The sequence below is a fragment of the Cryptomeria japonica genome, chromosome 10 (assembly GCF_030272615.1).
Source record: "Cryptomeria japonica chromosome 10, Sugi_1.0, whole genome shotgun sequence".
Lineage (NCBI taxonomy): Eukaryota > Viridiplantae > Streptophyta > Pinopsida > Cupressales > Cupressaceae > Cryptomeria > Cryptomeria japonica.
Genome location: NC_081414.1, coordinates 35,506,167 through 35,527,736, shown reverse-complemented (window position 1 = coordinate 35,527,736; position 21,570 = coordinate 35,506,167). Strand labels below are relative to the sequence as shown.

Genomic DNA, 21,570 nt, shown 5'->3' with positions numbered 1-21,570 from the left:
AATTGTCAAACTTTGACGAACAATTTCTCGCAATCCAGGACACATATGATCGATCTGTTTGAACCTATAGGATCATGTGAAGCTCTTCTACAATTAAATTTCATTTTCTGACAACTTGGATCCATTTTCAAATGGTAGCATTATTTTTCAACTGCTGTAAAAATCATTAGTGGCATGCAATGCAAAGTTGCAAGATAGGCTAGACTTGATTTCGTTCGTCGTGGGAACAAACCAACATCACGAGTGTGCCTGGGTGGGAAGGTTTACACTAGGCATGCTCATTTTGTGTCTCCCAATGCGTCAGAACATCGAGAGCCATACCCTACCAGTGTGATCTCTCAAGTGTCCTGAGTCCAAAAAATTATCAAACTTTAACGGACAGTTTCTCGCAATCTAGGATGCATATGATCGATCCATTTGAACCAATAGGGTCATGTGAGGCTCATATACAATGACCTATCTTTATTTTTGATGACTTAGAGCCATTTTTAAATGGTAGCATTTTTGTACCTGTTGCAAAAACTGTTAGTGGCATGTAATGCAAAGTTGCAAGATAGGCTAGATTTGATTTTGTTCGTCGTGGGCACAAACCAACATCATGAGCGCATCCGGGTGGGAATTTTTATACGATAAATTCTCCCATTGTGCCTCCTAATGCGTCAGAACGTCGAGAGCCATACCCTATCGACACGATCTCTCAAGTGCCCTGAGTCCAAAAAATTGTCAAACTTTGACGGATAGTTTCTCGTAATCCAGAATACATATGATTAATCCAATTGAACCTATAGGTTCACATGAGGCTCATCTATAATGACCTATCTCAGTTTTTGATGACTTGGAGCCATTTTCAAATGGTAGCGTTTTTCAACTGCTGCAAAAACCGTCAATGACATGCAATGCAAAGTTGCAAGATAGGCTAGATTTGATTCCATTTGTCGTGGGCACAAACCAACACCACGAGCACGTTCGGGTGGGTAGGTTTATACTAGGCATTCTCCTTTCATGCCTCCCAATGCATCGGAACGTCGAGAGCCATACCCTATTGACGCGATCTCTCAAGTGCCCTAAGTCCAAAAAATTGTCAAACTTTGACGGACAGTTTTTCGCAATCCAAGATGCATATGATCAATCCATTTGAACCTATAGGGTCACATGAGGCTCGTCTATAATGACCTATCTCAGTTTCTAATGACTCAGAGCCATTTTCGAATGGTAGCATTTTTTCACCTACTGCAAAAACCATCAGTTGCATGCAATGCAAAGTTGCAAGATAGGCTAGATTTGATTTCATTCGTCATGGTCACAAACCAACATCACGAGCGCATTTAGGTGGGAATTTTTATGCTATGCATGCTCCTATTGTGCCTCCAAATGCGTCGGAACGTCGAGAGCCATACCCTATCGGCACGATCTCTCAAGTGCCTAAGTCTAAAAAATTGTCAAACTTTGACGGGCTATTTCTCACAATCCATGATGCATATAATTGATCTATTTGAACCTATAGGGTCATGTGAGGCTCGTCTACAATGACCTATCTCGATTATCTTCCTGGTCATCCCAAAATGCTTGTCAGTCATTTATAATCCTATTTCTATCATGGCGCCCTCTACAAGCCCATTCCTAACAAACTATTCTAATATGAGGGAGAAATGGAATAGAGAGAAAGAGGGAGAAGGAAGGCAAGTAACAAATTGCTAGCTCTCCTTCATTCTCACTTTGTCTCTCCAAAGGGTGTTTTCTCTCTTCTAAGCCAAAAAGAGGCCTTTTTCTCTTCTGGGTTGCTTCAAACAATCCAAATGCCTAATTTTTTCTCTCCTCCCTAAATACCCAATAGGATAAATTCGTGCAAATCCAAGATCTATAACTGCAAATCCACCACAAGAAAAGCCAAAAATCCCACTTCCAAACGTGGCTTATCTCAATGCCAAAACCAACCCGACTTATCACATCACATAAACTCAAAACCCTTAAGATATTCAAAACATAGTCACATACATTCACATATATTCAAAAAATAGTCACAAAACATAGTCACATATATTCAAAAAATATTTTACAAATCATCTCATGGGCTTTTATACAAAATTTGGCATTTAAACATGTGTGAATCAACTCATTGCCATTTAAATATACAAAATTTGGCATCTAAATATGTACAAATCAGCTCATGGCCATTTAAATATACAAAATTATGCCCCTAAATTTGTACAAATCAACTCATGGACATTTATATATACAAAAAATAAATATAGAACAATTCGTCGATGATATATACAAAATTCTCAAAATCATTCTACCCTGAACCGTAGAATCAATCAAGTGAGCCTTCTGGATCGGCTCTAACCCGTATTGTGTCAAGTATTGCCTCATGGTCAGATTCATGATCTTTCCATAATATCATGTTATGAGGTCTACCACGATACTTAATCAAATGAATATTTGTTGCAACAACAAGGTTGGAGAAATGAAGAAAATGTTTGTGTGTTTCAAAGTCCTCGAAGAACCAAACATCAAAATTCTTGATAGGGTATCTCCTAAGCCATGTGCATGTCCAACAACAGACCCTATTGGATACTCAATACCCTCTCCATCAATGATTGTGGTTGTCAATTTTCTCTTAGGCTCAATACAACAACACAAAAAGTAATATGTTCCTTCTTCATTGTTCTCTTATGCAACAACTACGTACACATGACCTGCATATTATAGAATGATAATTAATACCAAAATTAATGTTTGATGTAACAAAATGAGCCAAAAAAATTCCTACAATAAAATTTGCCCAAAAAATCACCTGGTTCCACTAGGTCGGATACATGATCGAAATCAACCGATGCTTCCATCTGGTTCAACTGCAGTGCTCTGGGAATTTGATAGGTATCAATGGGAAGCAACGGTCTATAAGACCAATTGTCAACCCACTCTTGTGATTCACATTCTTCCCACAAAAATTACATACATGAAGAGCAAAAACATAAAATCTGTCTAGTATAAATTACCGGTGAACTTGCATTTGAACTTTGAAATGAGTGCATGTCACTGGATCCCGCAATTGTACAACAATATTGATAGTTTTCAATGTCAGATTCAGTGATCAACCAAAAATATCTATGAACCATTGACGTACCTGCATTACCTAGTCCCATTGTAGAGTTACACCATCGCACAATTGTTGTTGCATCTGTCAACTCAGCACCACCTTCGTACTTGAATTCTTCTCTAGCTAGGGCTCTTTTTACACATGCTCCTACACCATCGTGTTCTCCCTTTCGATGCCCAGCCTCAGTGAAATTCCAAAAATGTTGTACACCTCTTGTCACATGCATCCTACTCAACCAATAGAACATCCTTGCATTTTTTAATTGTGAGGTGCAATTATCTGACCATATTATGTATTGCTTGTATCATATGTTCCTTTCCCTTAAACTATCATAGAAAACTTTAAAGCATCCTTTCACAAACTCTGACGAGTGTGTACGATCATCACTTATGTAGAAGTGATACTCTCTTACAACCTTTCTATCCTCCTTTGTGCTGTCATATGCATGCATGAATGCTGTGTGTACAAAAATAGAAACTTGTGTAGAATGGTAATACATAGATTGCACTTCATTTTGAGGTTGTAGTGTATAATTTTCAGCAAAATCAACTATAGAGACAATGGTACCAAGAGGAAATGTGTCCTTGCATAACTTAAATTGTTCATCTAACCACCGATCTCTATGTGTATGCATTATGTACTCATAAACTAGTTTTTCTTTAAACGTTCTCATAAAATCAGCTACGCATATAGCATTTTTCACTAACTCACATCTCTTTAATTCTTTTCCATCTTTAACCCCATATGTCACTATCTTGTACTTTCCAAAAGATACTAGGTTCTTACCAATTTCATGTGTGTTATCCAGATGTAGACATCTTGGCAAATGTTGCAAACCACCACATGTAGCACAATAACCTTTCAAACACATCATCTTATAATAAATATAGTTGTCATCTCTTTTACATAACACACTTGAAATAAATTCTCTTGGTGACTTAGGAGGTGGTTGTATATTGCATTGCTATAAAACATCATTAGTGTGCAAAGTACAACATATATGACGATAAATATCATAGTGCATTGAAAATTCAATATGCATCCTACAACAACACATGGTGTGTACATGATTAATCTTAACATAAAAAGGTTTTTGTCATTTCAAAAAATCTTTGACTAATTCTTATTTGAGGAAACTTTTGAAGGAATCTTTCATTAAAAAAAAATTGAGTCATATCCAAATAGTGTTTGGCATGTGGCTCACGATTTCTAGATCCAATTCGCCTTCTAACAATGTCTCTTTAGTTAGGTGAAACCCTTGTGTTGTTCTGCCAAAAAGTTTCAATTAATGTTCTTTGTGCATCAACAACAACCTTGTCTTTGCGTGGTAGTCTACCCAAGAACGCCCAAAGAGTTTTATTGTTAGGATCCTCTATTTTCTCCTGCCTATCTAATGCTTTATGTAATGTTGTTCTACTTATGTTTAATGACTTAATTGTTTTGCTTATCAAATGATCTTTTTTTATTTTCTTGCTCATTATGGTTGATGTAATAACACGTCAAGTAACATTAGAATCTTTAGTACGTGATTTTGAACCAATAGCTTGATATGAATCAAATAGATCTCTCACAATAGTTCTTTCGCTATTACTTTCGGATGATCTTAGGCCTAGAATTTTCATTGTCTCTCTAAAATTCAATTTTTAATCATTTAAACAATTAATTAGCATCTCACAGTTTGATTTAAGTTTTCAAAATAGTTTTTTCATATTCTTTTAACCATTCTCCTACAAGTTCGTTCATCATTTTATCAAGCATTGGCTTCAAAATATTCTCATCAATGTCAATTAGATACTTTGGTTTCCTACAAATGATTCTAGGAGGTGTTAACATCGGTGCATTGTGTGCATTAGGTACATTCATCGCATCAAATAGAGCAAGTGTATGTTCATCATTGTGTGTATTAGGTACATTCATTGCATTAGATTCATACGGTAAATCAAATGTTGTTGGTGATCTTCATCATTTGTTTGATTATTCATTGTGATCTCTTCTTCAATTGCATTATGTTCGTTTGGTAAATCGAATTGAGATGTTGAGGATGGCGTACCTTCTTGTCCCATTGTTCTAATGTCACGTAATTTCTTCATACGTTGACTTTGTCTTTCCTTTTCAGCCTCACATTGTTCCATCATTCCTCCCTTGTTCTTTCCCATCGTTAATACTGGTTGTCCTAAATAGAATCATATTACATATATATATAAAAAAATTTAAATAAAAAAAACAATCACAATAACAATGACCAAACTAATAAGAACAACAATTCAATCATTTGAAATCATGCAAAACAAAAATTTCACTTACTTCTACATATAAAACTGTCACAGAAGCGTAGTAACAGTTGCAATGGGGCCTTCAACAACCTCAAAAAATTCTTTTGAGGTCATTGAGGTTGTTGGGCAGCTAAAAGTATGTCCAAGAACCACATACGCGGTATGTTCAGTAACCCCGTGCGTTCTTTTAGTCCCTAAAAATGCTCAGCAAACCAACATCCATATTCCCAGTACCTCGTACGCGCTTTTAACTTATCAAAACCACGTACACATTACTTGTAGAGAGAGACAGAGAGAGAGAGAGAGAGAGATCAGATTAAGGACATTCCATTGTCTTTTGTTTTATAATATATTGGCAGGTGAACAGGTCAGATGTTTTTCAGGTCATGCTTGAAAGGGATCCGATGGTTCAAAAGAAGAGTGATTGTGATAAAGGAGGTGGGAGATAAGATTATTATGTTCCAAGTGGTATATAATGAGACATGTAAACAGAATATAGTGATGAAAGAGGTGGGAGGAGAAAGTATTGTGTTTCAAGTTGCAAGTTTCATGGAGAATGGAAGAGTAGAAGTGATAGTGCAGGAGGTAGGAGGAGAAAGCTTGAAAGTGTTTCTGAATTTTCTCTACACAAGAAAAGTGGGTGATAATGAAATTTTTGCCAATTATAAACAACTTGTGAGGCTTGCAGCCAATTTTCAGATAAAGAAGTTGTTTACCAAGTTGAATTTGTGTATGGATGGGGTATGGAGAAAAGGCAAGAGGGGGAGCATGCTAGTTTGTTATTTTTGTAAACAGTATTGGTACTGTTTTTATATTGTAATAATGGTTCATCTTGCCACCTTAGGACACCATATGACTCCTTAGGACATCATATGCTCCTAAAGGGTCATGTGGTGTTCTAAGGGGTCACATGATGGCATTAGGTGTTATGTGGGGTCCTAAGGGAGAGACAGGGGATGGGAAATTAAGGGAGATAAAGGGGATAGGGAGAGAGAAAGAGTGGGGAGGGAGAAAAGAAGAGAGAGAGAGAGAGAGAGAGAGAGAGAGAGAGAGGAATGGGGTATGGAGGAAGGGAGAGTGGGGAAGCATGTTATTTTATTATTCTTGTAAGCATTATTGGTACTGCTTTTTATATTGTAATAATGGTTCATCTTGCCACCTTACAACATCGTAAGGCCATCTTGCCATCTTGACCCCTTAGGACATCATATGCTCCTAAAGGGTCATGTGGTGTTATGTGGTGTTATGTGCGGTCCTAAGGGAGGCAGGGAGAGAAAGAGAGAGAGACCCCTTAGGACACCACATGACCCCTTAGAGCACCACATTATGGTTATATGATGTCGTTAGGGGTCATATTGTGTCCTAAGGGGTCATATTGTGTCCTATGACACCTTAGGACACCATATGGTGTTGTTATGGGTCGTATGGTGTCTTTAGGGGTCATATGATATCTTGTGACCCCTTAGGACACCATATGACCCCTTAGGTGTCGCTAGGGGTCATATTGTATCCTATGACCCCTTACAACACCATAAGGTGCCATTATGGGACGTATGTTGTCCTTAGGGGTCATATGGTATCTTGTGACCCCTTAGGTGTTGTTATGGGTCATATTGTGTTCTAAGGGGTCATATTGTGTCGTATGAACCCTTAGGACACCATATGAACCCTTAGGTGTCATTGGAGGTCATATTGTGTCCTAAGGGGTCATACAATGTCCTATGACCCCTTAGGACACCATATGACCCTTTAGGTGTCATTATGGTCATAATGTGTCCTTGGGGGTCATAGTGTGTCATGTGACCCCTTAAGACACCATATGACCCCTTACGACACCATATGGTATTATTATGAGTCGTATGGTGTTCTAAGGGGTCATATGGTGTCCTATGACCCCTTAGGTGTTGAATTTTGTAAGCAGTATTGGCACTATTTTTTATATTATAATAATGGTTCATCTTGCCACCTTAGGACACCATATGACCCCTTAGGAAATCATATGCTCCTAAAGAGTCATGTGGTGTTATGTGAGGTCCTAAGGTGGAGAGAGAGAGAGAGAGAGAGGGGGGGGGGAATAAAAAAGCGAGGGAGGGAGGGAGGGAGGGAGGGAGATGGGGGGGAGGGAGAGATGTCACATGATGTCATTAGGGGTCATGTGGGGTCCTAATTGAGCCACACATGTTTTACAACACCATATGACCCCTTAAGATATCATACATGGTTTGAAAGGGTCATATGGCATCATTGGGGATCATGTAGGGTCATAATGGGGCCGCACATGTGTTAGAATATCACATGACCCCTTAGGACATCATATGGTCTTAAGGGGTCATATGTGTGCTAAGGGACCTTACATAATGTCATTAGGTGTTATGTGGGGTCCTGAGAGAGAGAGAGAGTGAGAGGAATACAATGTACAATAAGATATCAAAAGACAATATATATCAATATACATGTACATGTGCATACACATATAAATATAATAAACATAAAATATCAAAAGATAATACACATACATACATATTATATGTGTGTGTGTATTATAAACATACATATATGTATACATACGTCATACACATATTATGTGTGTGTGTGTGTGTGTGTGTGCATACACATATTATATATACATACAATATCTACATATATGCATATTATACATATACATATGTATACACACACATTTTAAACATACACATTAATTTCTTTATGTTAGAGTATCACAGGCAGAACCACGTACGCGGTATTTTCTCCTTAGAACCACATACGCGGTTCTTATTCAAAAGAAACCCCGTACGTGCTCGTCTGTTTAGGCTTGTGAATAGGCTTGGATGGCAAAGCTGCGGTTTGGAAGTTTGATTTCCCTCCTTTTTGATGTGTTTTGTTTTATGAACTTGGTTTCTCGATTTTGTCATCATCAGGTTAACACTTAATCAAATGGGTATATCTAAAATTGCCACCATATTTTCACCCATCTTCTGAGCTTTCTAACCATATATTTTTTAAAAAATTTGAACAACATTAACATATTATTATTGAATTTCTTTTACCAGTGTCTCCATAGTTCTCAGAGACATATGTGTACCATTTTTTTAATAACTTTTGATTTACTTATCCAAATTTTAAAAACTTTATATATTATTGTAGTGCACTTTTTACAATTTAAAAAAAAATTGCATTTTCGATTGTTTTGGTGCAAGTTATGATTCGCGCACGAATGGTACCTAATTTTCAGGATGTGCTCGATTGGAAAAATCATTAAAAAGAATACTCAACAAAAAATTTAAAAAAAATACACAACTTCTAGTACTCACTCTTAACTATTTTTCTGCCAAAGGATTTTTCAAAATACTAAATCTAACTATGAATTTTTCATGCGCGAAGGATTTGACCCCCTTAATCTTATCCAATTTTGAAAAAAATAGTATTTTGGAAACTAGATTCAGAGTACTATAATCTTTGTTCTTTGAGTATATTCATATCTTGAGTGGATGACTCTCAACTTTCTCCTCCAAGTTCAGGTTTACCTGATTTTGAAAAAAAGGTGTCCACTTATACCCCCTTTTTGCACACCATCTTGGTGCACTTACCCATAAATACAAAAATACATGCATACATACATGTATGTGAGGAAATATATACCTCATTTTTTTGAACAATAGATATTCAAAATGAGATTTGAATGAACTAGTCTCTAATACAAAGATATATACATTTCAATAATATTAAAATTAATGTGGATAAAAATAAACCCTTTTTTTAAAGATGTGTATTAAAAATTAGTCACAAATACACACACATGCCTACATATATATGCACACACCCATATTTGTGTATATATGTATATATGTGTATCCATGCATACATATGTATATATGTGTATCCATGCATACATACATACATATACATTTCTATAATGTAAAAAGAATGTAATAGTAATATGTGTGTTTTTGTACATTTTATTTTCTTTTTCTTTTCACAAGATCAAGTAAACTACAACTATACATTTTACACTCTAATAGACTTATTTTTAGAATGGATTCAACAAGATTAAGCTTTTTTTATTAAAAAAAATTGAGAAAATATTCATACACAATCATTAATAATTATTAATTTATTACAACATACATTTTTTCCACTCCTAAGAGAAACACATACAGCTTTCCAATTTAACATAGGTAAAATATATGAAGATTTCACATACACTCTCTTCATGGATCCAAGAGTCGTTATAAATTTAATACTCTAGAATAAGAACTTAATCAACTATTTTAATGGTGAATACTCCTCATGTGTCTTCAAAATCTACAATTGCTATTTTAATGGTGAATACCCTTAATAAAAATAGGTAGCATACATAAGGAAGGATACTTATACATTCCTAAAACATATGAACAAGAAAAAATACAATAGCCAACACCACCCAAGGTTTTACACACACAAGTAAAGAATCTCTAACAAGATTCAAAATAGCAAGAGAAGAGGGGAATCTCTCCTATAATGAGAAAATAAAATAATGAACACAAGAATTTCAACAAACAATCTCAATATATCCTCTATAAATTTTTGTCAATTCTTCCATCATATACTCATATCAATGAACATCACATCTTCCTTCCACAAGATAATACAAATAATCACAGGAGAACTCATACCTAATATTCTCCTTCTCGAATGACTAAGCCTTTCCCCATGGAGGTTGTACACTTCCCTAAAAACCCTTACTCGTGTTACTCTCACCAAGTGGAGAGCCTAACACATTACAACTCTTTCCCAACACAAAATAAAAACACAACAAAAAAAATTATAACAGAAGAAGAAAAATACATAATGACATTTTTAGAATCCCACTAAGAGAGACTAATATTTTCTAACTAAGATGGTATTCACCCTACAATCCGATTCAAAAAACCTTAGGAAAAATAAAATATAACACTTAAACTGATATTTTTTGGGGATGAGGCACAACCACTTCTATGCATTTTTTCCCTGATTGGTCTACCCTTACCCTTGAAAGTGTTTTGCCCTTCTTTTCAACTTTTGGCTTTGTTGGAACAAGTTGACCAAAGTGGAAGTCATCTAGAGAGATGGCTTGTTTCTTTCTTTTGGGTGCCACTGATTGCAACCAAGGAGGAAGAGCGGAAGATTCCTCTTTAGCACTTGTAACCATAGGTTGTGTTCCCTCCCTCATGCCAGAAACTTCTCTTTATTGGCTTAATATTGATTCCCTCTCTCATCTTCTCTGATCAAGAAAAAATAAAAAATCTACAACAACTCATGTACAACCCAAAAGGCACAATACGTTACATGCCAATCAAGGGTAACCAATCTGAGGTGTAAATTAACATTTTAATATTTGGTTTCTTATGAATATAAACGAATTTCGAGTGAGATCTTAAAATGGTGATATATATTAAAGGAGATTGTTTATTCTGAATCCTACCACTTTGCACCAATATTCATAGTTTTGCTACTAAAACTTTTCACTTTTAGCATATCGTCTCTACTCCATAAAAAGAATTAAATTCATTAAATTGGTATAACACAATAAATTCATAGATAGACAAAGTGATGATATCAGGATCTACAGGTTGAAATTTTTGTAGAAATGTTTTTTATGGTATTCAGATATTTACAATTTCCTTTGCAATAGTGCATGTTCAGAAGTAAAAGTTAATAGATAACTCAAGATAGGTGTGATTTCATCTACAGTGTGACAGATCTCATTCGCAAGCATCTAAAACTCCTTTATCTTTAGGAAAAAAGTACTTTCTACATTGTGTCAGTTCCTTTTGCTTGCTGAAGAATGACTGTAAAAAATAACGTGAGGAGCTTAGCTAAACTCTATGGATTTGCTGGAAGAAGAGAGATGAAAATAAATTTAATCAACTTATATTTATAAAGATATTAAAGAAATATGTTCATGTAAACACTCATATATATATATAAAATATTAGCAACATAATCACCAGTAGCAATTTGGTAACACTCAAAAGAAAAATCAAACTTACAATAGCACAGACATGGCAGTTTCTATCATCAGATCTTAAAACAAATAAGCTGAACTGAAACATAGTAACAGAGATAAGAGCTCAAATTGGACTTCTTTAATCTTTTCCTATCAATGTAAGCATAAAGTCTTGGTAGTCTCCAGAAGTGTCGGCTGCTATTGCATGCTCTAGTGACCTGCTAGTTCGATTGAAGTACTGCTCTTTGATACACTTCATGTCAACTTCAGCACGAGTCACCACCACTCTCAGAAGTCCATCTTCATCTGTCCCAAGTTTATCTATAGATAGCCTCAAAACCTGAAGCAAGCATTTTATTCATCAATATAACCCTAGAAAATTTACTTGGTTTTTTGGCAAGAACAATGTCAACTACAAAACAAAATCCTCTTCTTCCAAGCATGCATTCAGCATATAAAGTGACAAGGGTGAATTTTTACTAGTTTGTGCATGGGTGATTGCTAATACAAATCAAATTAATTCACCAAAATGTCAATTCTGTCTTTTTTGGCTGAACATAAACAGTGCAGATTACCTTGGCAAAGTATTTTTCAGGGAAGCAGATGCATTTGATAACAACTCGCAATGCATCTAGAAACTCCTCTGGTTTCTCATTCTTCAAGGCCTATAAAGAGTTTACCACAAGTTAGAAAACATCTCCAGAAAAATATTTTAATTATTTCAGAATCAAAAAGGTCGCACAAATAAAAATCTTTTCCATTACAATCTCAGCCTTCCCAAACTCCAAGGATGATGCAGACCCTGAAAAAACATTCCCATTAATTCATTATGTGCTGAAGCAAGGGGAACTTATTATAACAATCCATTCAGGTCCCAGGAAATCAATTTACGCATATTGCTACTATGGTAGGTCTTTTAGTTTGCACTCCACAAAATAAATTGTTGACATTTCTAATCTTTTATAAATGGTAGACTTGAGAATCAATATTAATATAATATATTTACCCATTCTTTCGGAGGACCTAAATGTTCCAAGTTGGCGATTCTTTAGTAAGACAGCAGATAAAATATTCATGGGCAACATCATTTAACAGTACTATGTGCACGAAACAAAGAACATAAGGCACTACGTAAAAGGATTCATGTTCGTATCCTCCCACTATGGCACTAGCATTTCTCCAAGACAACTTTGAAATCTTTCCAGCAAGTCTGTTATTATTGTGTTTCCTTTTACTGGATGGTCTGCGTATGGTTGTGAATAACATTGTCATGTGAATTATTTATAAAGGAGTTACAGTCGATTATCCCTGCTTGACAAATGTGCTAAGGGTTCTAGTAGAGTGACAATGCCTAGATGTTTAGAATCCTCAGACCTATGGTCAAAAGTCTTGGAGAATGTCTTCATTTTATTAGTTTACTACTCCACTTTGTTCACTTTTAACTGCAAGATTCTTGACTCCAGTGACAAACAAACTATCAAATAGACCCTAAATTTGATGCCCGCTATAATATCCCAAATACCGAACAGGTTAAGGACCAAGTTACAGCTTTCAGTAGGTTGATTTTGCTAAGTTGAAACCTATTAAAATTATATCTGCTACATACAGTATCTAAGCCAGACAAATCCTTAAAACATCAATACAAGAGGAAAACCCCAATTCTCATTAACATAAAATGTAAATAGATATATAAATTATATAATGTATTACAACCAATACACATTAACATAAAATTTAAATAAATATATAATGTATTACACCGAATGACTAAAATGGCATCTAGTCGTCTAATGAAAGAGTAAAATTTGGCAAATTAATTGCAGAAGATATGCTCCATGGCCTCAAAAGTTACTAGATTTCACAATGCGCTACTGCATGAACTATGGAAGCATACAACCTAAAAGACTGCAAAAAATTGCTTTCTTTTCCATATATTAGATTGTTAAGAGAGCGTGGTTTCCATGGGTAAAGTAAAAACATCATAATCATATGTTCTCTTGATTTAAGTGCATAGATCATAATATCATATCATGCACAAAGTCCTACAAGATCTCTATGGATTGTGTGAAGTCTTCTAGAAATAATGTAATATTTGGAACTCACATTCTAACATACTGCATGTGTACGGTTGGTTTTTAGAAAAGTCCCTTTCATTTTTTCAGTATTATATGCAATCTGTAACTAAAGAATTTATATATTTTGTATTAATATTTTAAGAATATTGATCGGTTACAAACCTTTAAATACAAGGTCTAGCATAAATACCAAGCCTGTCTTTGCAGTCAATTTCATATAACTTAATATGTATCAGTATAACAGTGAAAGACTTCAAGACAAAATTGGCTTGTACTGGGTTAATCCCACAATGGTTAAAATTGTGAGACAAGGGTACCTTATAAGACATTATATGCTCCAGATGCTTTGGCAATGCCAAAAAAAAGGCTACGGGGGGGGATTATATTTATCATTCCTTCCCTCTACAAAAATATATTGTGCGCTATGTGAGCCACTTTGCCTTTTACTAATATACATGAAAAATTTCGTTAGTGTGAACAATATTCATAGAAGTCATCTTGAGACAACTTAAAACGCAAGAACACCTATATCACTCGGGTACTTTAATGGCACTCTCATTCTCCCCAACTTAAATTGCATTGATCCTTAAGCAATTGGAGAGCTGGATATTGAAGTGCCTCATCGAAGCTCTGTTATTGGGTTCACTCCTAATCTGTCTTATTAAAACAATGTACAGATCCTAGTCCAGGTTTGGCCCGGTTATGTGGATGAACACATAAGCCTGGGTGAACCTAAGCATAATCTAAGCAAAAGTAGGGAAAATCATTGCCCCAATACTTGAAGGAGGAATTTTTGTATGAAAAATAAACAAAATTAATAAAAAAGGGACCCTAACTAATCCTAAAACAAAACAAAAGCAAACACGTCTCTCTATCTCTCATTCCTCACTCACCCTAAATTTCATTTCTACTCATTGTAGGCATAGAATCTGGAGGCATTTTCATATCTCCAAGGTGCAATGCAATTTATAGAAAAACTGAAGGTTTATAATGATTTTCCACATGTAGTTGCACTCATATGAATCATTTTGGTTTATCTTTAACATTTGATATTGAATTATCAATTAACAGCTATATTCTGTATTTTGCATATATTGCAGAAATTATGGCTACTTTTTAATATTTTATATATAGCTTGTGCAGCCATACCCAGCTGCAACAAACCCACATGAAAACATAGTGAACCCATATACTTGAACCCCAAACCCAAACCCAAACCAGCAACTTAACTCTGAAGGAAGATCTTTTGGCAGAGATAATCTGTTGGGGGTTCTTCACTCTTCAACTTATTCGCTCTAGTTGCCAAATTGCTCTCTAGATTCAAAAGAACATGTTCATCCACCACTTTTTAATCCTCAAGATCCGACAAGAAAAACAAGGATGTTAACAATATTCCACCCTAGATGAAACCTTACAGGGTCAACGAAATCAAGGCCCAACATTCTCCACCTAGTTTCCCTTGAGAGGATCTTGATTATTTAAGTTGCTAACAGATAACAGCGATTGTTAAGGTGTGTTTTTTCTCTACTTAGTTTACCTCAACAGAATCTTGCTTGAGAAAAGTGCTAACAGATAACAGTAATTGTTAAGATGAGTTTTCTTTCTTTTTAATCACAGTACTTAAATTCAAAGCCAAGGATCGGTATAGAATCTAGATGTATTTTTCGTAGTCTTTGAAAGTGGAGGCCATTAGAGGAAAGGGCACTGCTAGATCACAAATCCAGCATCATTATTGACACTAGCAACATCAAGCACCTCATTAGGCTAATTTAGCAAGCTCCAACTGCAACTAAAGGAAGTGTCCTAAGATTTAATAGGTTTTCTTCATTGACCTTTGCAATCTTACTCCTTGTTCAATTTCCAAGGTTATTTCATGCCAATTCATTTTATTTCATAAGTTGTTTTGATTGTCACATCATCGTCAAGGGCTCACGTTTAAAATTTCTTTCTCCTCTGCACAAAATCAAGTTTCAAAAATAGAAATTTCACTCTGACATAAAATATGAAAATTAAGGAAATAGATGAATGCCTTAATTATTTTATTTTTCTTTGATTGTTTTTGTTTTCAACTTATACTAGTGGAATGAATTAATGCTCAACAATACTACTCTGCTCAACCAAAAATGTGATACATTTCCTACCACTCAATATGTACCAGCAGTATGAAATCATGTATGGAGTGTACCTTGCAAATACTCAGTCGCTACTCAATCACATTGAGTATGATGAAGAGTGTAAACATATTTCAGGCTTCCTAAATTGCAACAACCAACTTTTGATTCCACATTTGGGGCCTAATAAATTACATCACATAGACAATTAAAGCTTGCCCATAATGGTAGATCAACTCTATTTAACAAGAGAGCAAGCAGTTGAGAATATTTCTCTGATGCAGCCAAGAGTGATACTTATATTTAATATAAGGTTACAACCGGTTTCTTTATCTTTTGAGTATTCTCAAAATGCAACTTTAAGTCATCGTATCGTAGTCAAAATCACTACCCATTAGATTATTTGTACAAATGGTATTCAAGAAAATCTGACAGGGGAGCACTTAAAATCTTGATTTGTTATATTTGAAACTAATTCCTAAGATCCCATAACATTGGATCAGATAAAATTATAATCAAGTGCGTTGGCTAAAAAGATAATCACTAGGTCTACAAAGCAACCAAATGCTGAATTATCTTATGACCATATTCAGTATTAAGAAAAGCTGCTAAACTTTCTCCCACAACCTGAAAATTCTATGCCAGTTCAGAGAAGCCCCAGTCATCCTGAAAGCAAGAAGTCCTAAAAGAAAAATGTTGTGTCAGATCCTTTGAGGCAAATGCAACATGAGATTTAAGCTTCAAGTTTTCCGCAAGTTACATTTTGGAAAATCTGTGTTACCAAATTTCGTTGGTTTTCGGGGTTTTATCTGTACCAAACTGAACCAGGTACAGGTCTGGGGTATGTTCCGCCTGGGTATGCCATTGCTCATACCTGAGACAAACCCACAGTCCCAACTAGCAACCCTGTGCATACCTAGGTCAAATGAAGGCAAACCTCAAGAAAGAAAAAGAATCCTTTAACAAAATAGCTTTTAGGACAAACTAATTGCATTAAGCTCTGTTAAATTTCTTCTCATAAATGTTTTCCTTAATTGCTGTTAAGCTCTGTAATTTTTCTTCTCAGAAATCATATATGTCCATGATAGTGTTTTGAACAGGCATAAACTTAATTTGAATAGACAAATTCTGGACAATATCTACGACACATTTTTACACCATACACTCTGAATTTATATCCTCTATATGCTGATTGAATTGATCTTTCACAGTTTGCATATTAGGCTTCAGATTTTAATATTTATTTGATGGCAACGCTACTCGATTTTCACAGTCGGACATCAGGATTTCACAATATACTCAAATGGCAGGTATACTTAAGCCTCTATGTGGTATATACAGCAGCAAACAGAACAGCTACTACTCTAGATATGTTTCTTCTTTGGTTCTTCAGGTTTTCCTCGATATTATTTGTTATTCACAAATTACATATATGATATCCCTTCATACATAGCAGTAATTGTTCATCAAAAGTTCATATTTAGCCACTGATGGCTTATTGTAAATTCTGAAAGCTACAATTTTGTAACAGTTTTTCAATTCAATATATATATATGTGTGTGTGTGTGTGTGTGTGTGTGGGGCTGAACACAGCTGTACTGGACTGCTGAACCTAAACCAGCAGCATAGTGGAAAATACATAAAGAACACACCCACACACCTAATTGAAAACTTATCATAACCAAAAGGAAATGAGACTGACTGTAAATAAGAATAATAGTATACTACAACTAGTTGTTTAATAAGACAGTCTGAGCGTGGAAAAGGAAAGATACAGTAAAATACTAAAAACTTATAGGCACATAGGTTATACCTTGTTGATATGATGACCATATTCGTCTTTGTAATGATTGAAAGTGGCATTCAACTGAGCTTTGCTTCTTGTACTCAATATCCGAATGAGTTCCTCGTGATTAAAAGCCTTTTCTTTGATGGCCTCATGCAGTTGTTTGGCTTCAGACTTGGCCAAGCGTATATCCACTTCTGGGCCTTCATATCGATATGAACTTACAAGGGCAACCAAGAGCTGAACAGAATTGAGAACATGTGAATCACATCACATTTACAAGATCTATATTATAATACAGTGGTTGATTTAGATGCAAACCTCCCTAAATACGTTAAACAAATAAAACCCTGTTGTTCTAAATATGCAAGTGCAACCCTTTCTGTGGTTCGAATAAATCATAGCACAATACTTAGCAAAGAACCAAGTACCTTACGGAAGTCTCCCTGTGTATGTGAAGCAACATCTTCTTCAAGAGACTTTTTGTACCGTGCATGATATGCTTGTCTCACCGTCCACAGTTCAGCTGAAGACCGAGCACAGGAGATTTCCAAAAGTGACCTATTCTTTGGAGTCCACTTTCTGATTGCTTCATGTGCGAGAAGAGCATCGCGTTCTCCGGGTTCCAGTACCCAGAGTAGCAAAGCCCTCTTTCACAACAGTAAAAATCCAAAATTATATGGCTTTTTAGATAGAATGTGTCAAAAGTTTCTAAAAATACTGCAATGGTGAAGAACCAAAGCAATTTAAGAATACACGTACAATCTAAAGCTCAAAGATCAACAGACCATGTTTCAAACATATCCATTAAAAAAGTTGAACATTGAATCATGATACTAAATTCACTATGTACGGAAAAAAGATAATTGTGCACCTCAAAATCGTGTGTGAGTTCTGATTCCAATCTCTTCAGGAAATCCTCCTCATACAACTGAGTATATGTTTGCCTGATCACTTTGCGCTGTGCTGCAGTCCTGTGTCCCAATATCTCTATAATTAATTTCTCATTTGTGCCCCAACCTGGAAGGAAAAAAACAATATTATAGTTTCTTTTTTTCAAAAATAATAACTGAAATGCATTTTACAAAACAGTTATAAAATCCTTTATCATATAAAAATCCTTTTTCCTCAAATAATACTAGTAAATTTATCCTATTAAATGTTAAATTTGCAGTAGGCGGGATGTATCTGCAAGTTGGATTTTTAAGGCCTCTGCTTGGCCATCAAGCTGTAAGTTTCACGTGTACAATGCATCATATGAATGATCAACAAAAGATTACATCTAAATTAACAAATAAAGGTTCAAGACAAAAAAAGTAAAATATTTTAAGGCCGTGAAATTGTTTCTTAATTACAGGATGCCTTTCAAATACGATAATAAGGCTTTCAAAAACACAGAAACCCCATAAACAAGAATGTAAATTTGCAATTCCAATTATTAGCAGTAGTATAACTGATTATAAATAAGTGTGTACATCAAATAACTAATATCCTGGGACACATATTTAGTATTACATGGGATACAGTAAATAAAATGAATTATAGATTCCGTAAATAAACGCGTCCATTGCTGTATCTTTAGCATCTATATGTGCAATTGATAGTCATAACCACAACATTGATTGAATCGGCTAAAATGATATGTAATCAGTAACAGGTGAAGCACATTCAAAAAAGGTACCGAAGATTTTAGTTTATTATCTAATGCTGTAAAATGAGTCTTAACTAAATTAAGGATGGACCTGTCATTAAGAGGGCCGATAGTTCAATGGTAGAACATCCAACAGTGTTTGATTTCTATCTGGTTCATGAAAAATTCAAAACAATATCGAGACCTAACTAAGATCCAAGCACCTCCACTGTGACTTAAGAGGGGTATTAAAAAATGAGCCGCCTCTGACCCAAAGATAGACTGGTCACTAAAAGGGCCAGCAGATCAATGACAGGTCTTGGATTCAAATCCTAGTTGGTCCATGAAAAATTTAGCATCGCATCAAAGCCAAGCTGGGATCCTAAGAATCTATGATATAATTCAAGAGGGCTATTGAAAAATGAGCAGACCCAAACCAAAGATGAACCAGTCACTAATAAGACCAGTAACTCAGAATATCCCATTATGTCCATGAAAAGTTTAACAATAATGATTTTCTATAGAGGCGAATGTAAGATAAACTGTAGATTTCAGTTTCCCTATTCAATTATATTTTGATCATAGATATGTACAACATTTCATTCTCAAAATAATGGAGAATTACCTTCTATGTGCATAGTTCTTGGATGTGTTCATATCTTTGTTTGCTCTTTCCATACCATCCTCTAGGGTTTAGAAAAATATGGCTGAAAGCATCCACAGAATTTGGCATTTACATATCAAATTTTGGGCTTAAATATGTTATTTTCTGTGGATCAGCTATGACACGAACATAACACCTTCCATGTGCATGCTGGAACACTGAACTAGGACCTCCTTTGTGACTGAGGCTTTTTGGTAGTCTCTTTATTACGGTTCTGATGTGGCCCATTTCTCCAATAAAATAAGTGAATTATTAAATGGCTGGAGCCATCCTCTCAATGGTGGTCTCTCCTCCTGCGATTGCAGGCTTGATTGTGGGTATAAATCTGCTCGTAAGAGATTGATCATAGAAAGAACGAAAAATAAGCAATGGGTCATTGGAGGGTTCACTCGGAGTATTAATACCGCACACTGTGAATCCCAAAACATGATATCTAAAAATGTCACGCTGTTGAAGATCCAATTGCATAAAAAGACCTTGGCATAAAGCATTCTAGAAAAAGCAGTTACAGACTCTGCTGATCGATCTACCCTATTTAATTGGACTCTGACACTTATCTATCACACGGACCACCAACGACATTAATAATCCATGATCTAAATCGTAGTGACAAGAACATTATCAATTTGTTGAAGACCCAAAATCCAAAACAGAGAATTTCCATCATCTATGAACAGAAACAAACAAAAGTGAAGATCACAATCTCAGAAATCGACATTGATCAGAATTTTGAATACCACAACCATTCAGAACCCAATACCCGAGATGAAGTTGATAATTTATTATATTAATTTTATAGAAACATGCATCAAAACAGCTTCATCAGATAAAATGATTTTATCCTTCATGAAAATTTGAAACAGTAATAACCTTCAAAAGCCTTCCTGAGCTGTTCAGAGTCCTCGGTGGGAGAGGGAGTGGGAGATGGCACTGTGATCGTTGACATACTTATCTTCTACTTTTTGAGAGCTCAGCTTACTAGTATATGTAAAGTTGGAAATTTCCAAATTTCATTTGGAATTTATAGGGTGGAATACGAGGCAAATCTCGGCGGTGGAAGTGCAATGAGACGTGGCGACCATCAAAGGAAAGATATAAAATTTGCAGTTTAGCTTCTGCCAAATTTGAATACGAGCCAACTCGTATTCCAATGATTATAACTCAGGTGTATAATGACATGGGAACCGTACAAAAAATAATGGTCAAATTTAGTGCGGACCGTTATAAAGAAATTCACGTGAGAGGCTCAAATAAAACTGCTTCACGCCCTCCAAGCTCTTGGAATTGTTTGACACCGCATATGACATAAAATGTTTTAGGCTAAGGTCTTATGGAGCTTCCAAATCTATTTTCATGGAACAATTAAAAAAATTATGAAAAATTATGTTATAGGAATTCTAGAAAAATAGAAAAATAGCAGTTAGTTCTTATTTTAGCAGTGCAATTGGGATGGGATGGGGCTAGAAACTGTCCAGCTAGCTTAGGAATCTGTCACTGTCAATTAGCTAATATTTAGATTCTTGAAGAAAAGAAATAGAAGGAAAATAGTATTTATTAATTATATTTTTATTTGGAGCATTCATTATGAAATCACGAGCATAAATTTTGGACCTTACCACTAAATCATGGAACCGCCAGCTGTAAAATATTAATCTCTGCAGCACCCACTAAGGAAGCCCCCTTCTATGGAACCTTATCCTTACATACATTGTTTAAGTTAATTAAATGCAATCAATTAGTAAATATTATAGTTGGTATAGATAATGAAATTAGCATGTAAATTTTAAAAAATCTCATAAAATACACCTATAGATATCAAATTTTAAAATTAAAATAAAAGCAAAGAAAGTAATCTTGGAGTCATTTCCTCTTTTTCTTAAAAAAATCAAGATAAAAAATCGCATGGGCAAATCCTATGAAAATAATATAAAAAATTTGTCTTCCAAACAATTAGCAAAATATAAAA

At 35.1% G+C, this 21,570-nt stretch overlaps 1 protein-coding gene across 1 annotated transcript; it reads right to left on the bottom strand.

Moving 5' to 3' along the window:
* Positions 1-11,240: 11,240 nt before the first annotated feature.
* On the bottom strand, positions 11,241-20,886 carry LOC131038221 (annexin Gh1). The gene is made up of 6 exons (XM_057970578.2): positions 20,475-20,886; positions 18,185-18,330; positions 17,742-17,960; positions 17,338-17,550; positions 11,914-12,003; positions 11,241-11,678 (listed from the first exon to the last, which is right to left on the bottom strand). Exons 1-6 carry the CDS (start codon positions 20,548-20,550, stop codon positions 11,478-11,480), a joined length of 945 nt encoding a protein of 314 aa, XP_057826561.1. The 5' UTR covers positions 20,551-20,886; the 3' UTR covers positions 11,241-11,477.
* Between the last annotated feature and the right edge of the window lie 684 nt (positions 20,887-21,570).

What these genes read in the sequence shown, in the direction of transcription:
- LOC131038221 (XM_057970578.2), bottom strand. Translation starts at nt 20,550, where the DNA reads ATGTCAACGATCACAGTGCCATCTCCCACTCCCTCTCCCACCGAGGAC. An exon ending in GCTCAGGAAGGCTTTTGAAG is followed by an intron (nt 18,331 to 20,474) that starts GTTATTACTGTT and finishes TTTTCCTTCCAG; the next exon opens with GTTGGGGCACAAATGAGAAA. An exon ending in CTGAAAAATACTTTGCCAAG is followed by an intron (nt 11,679 to 11,913) that starts GTAATCTGCACT and finishes TGCTTGCTTCAG; the next exon opens with GTTTTGAGGCTATCTATAGA.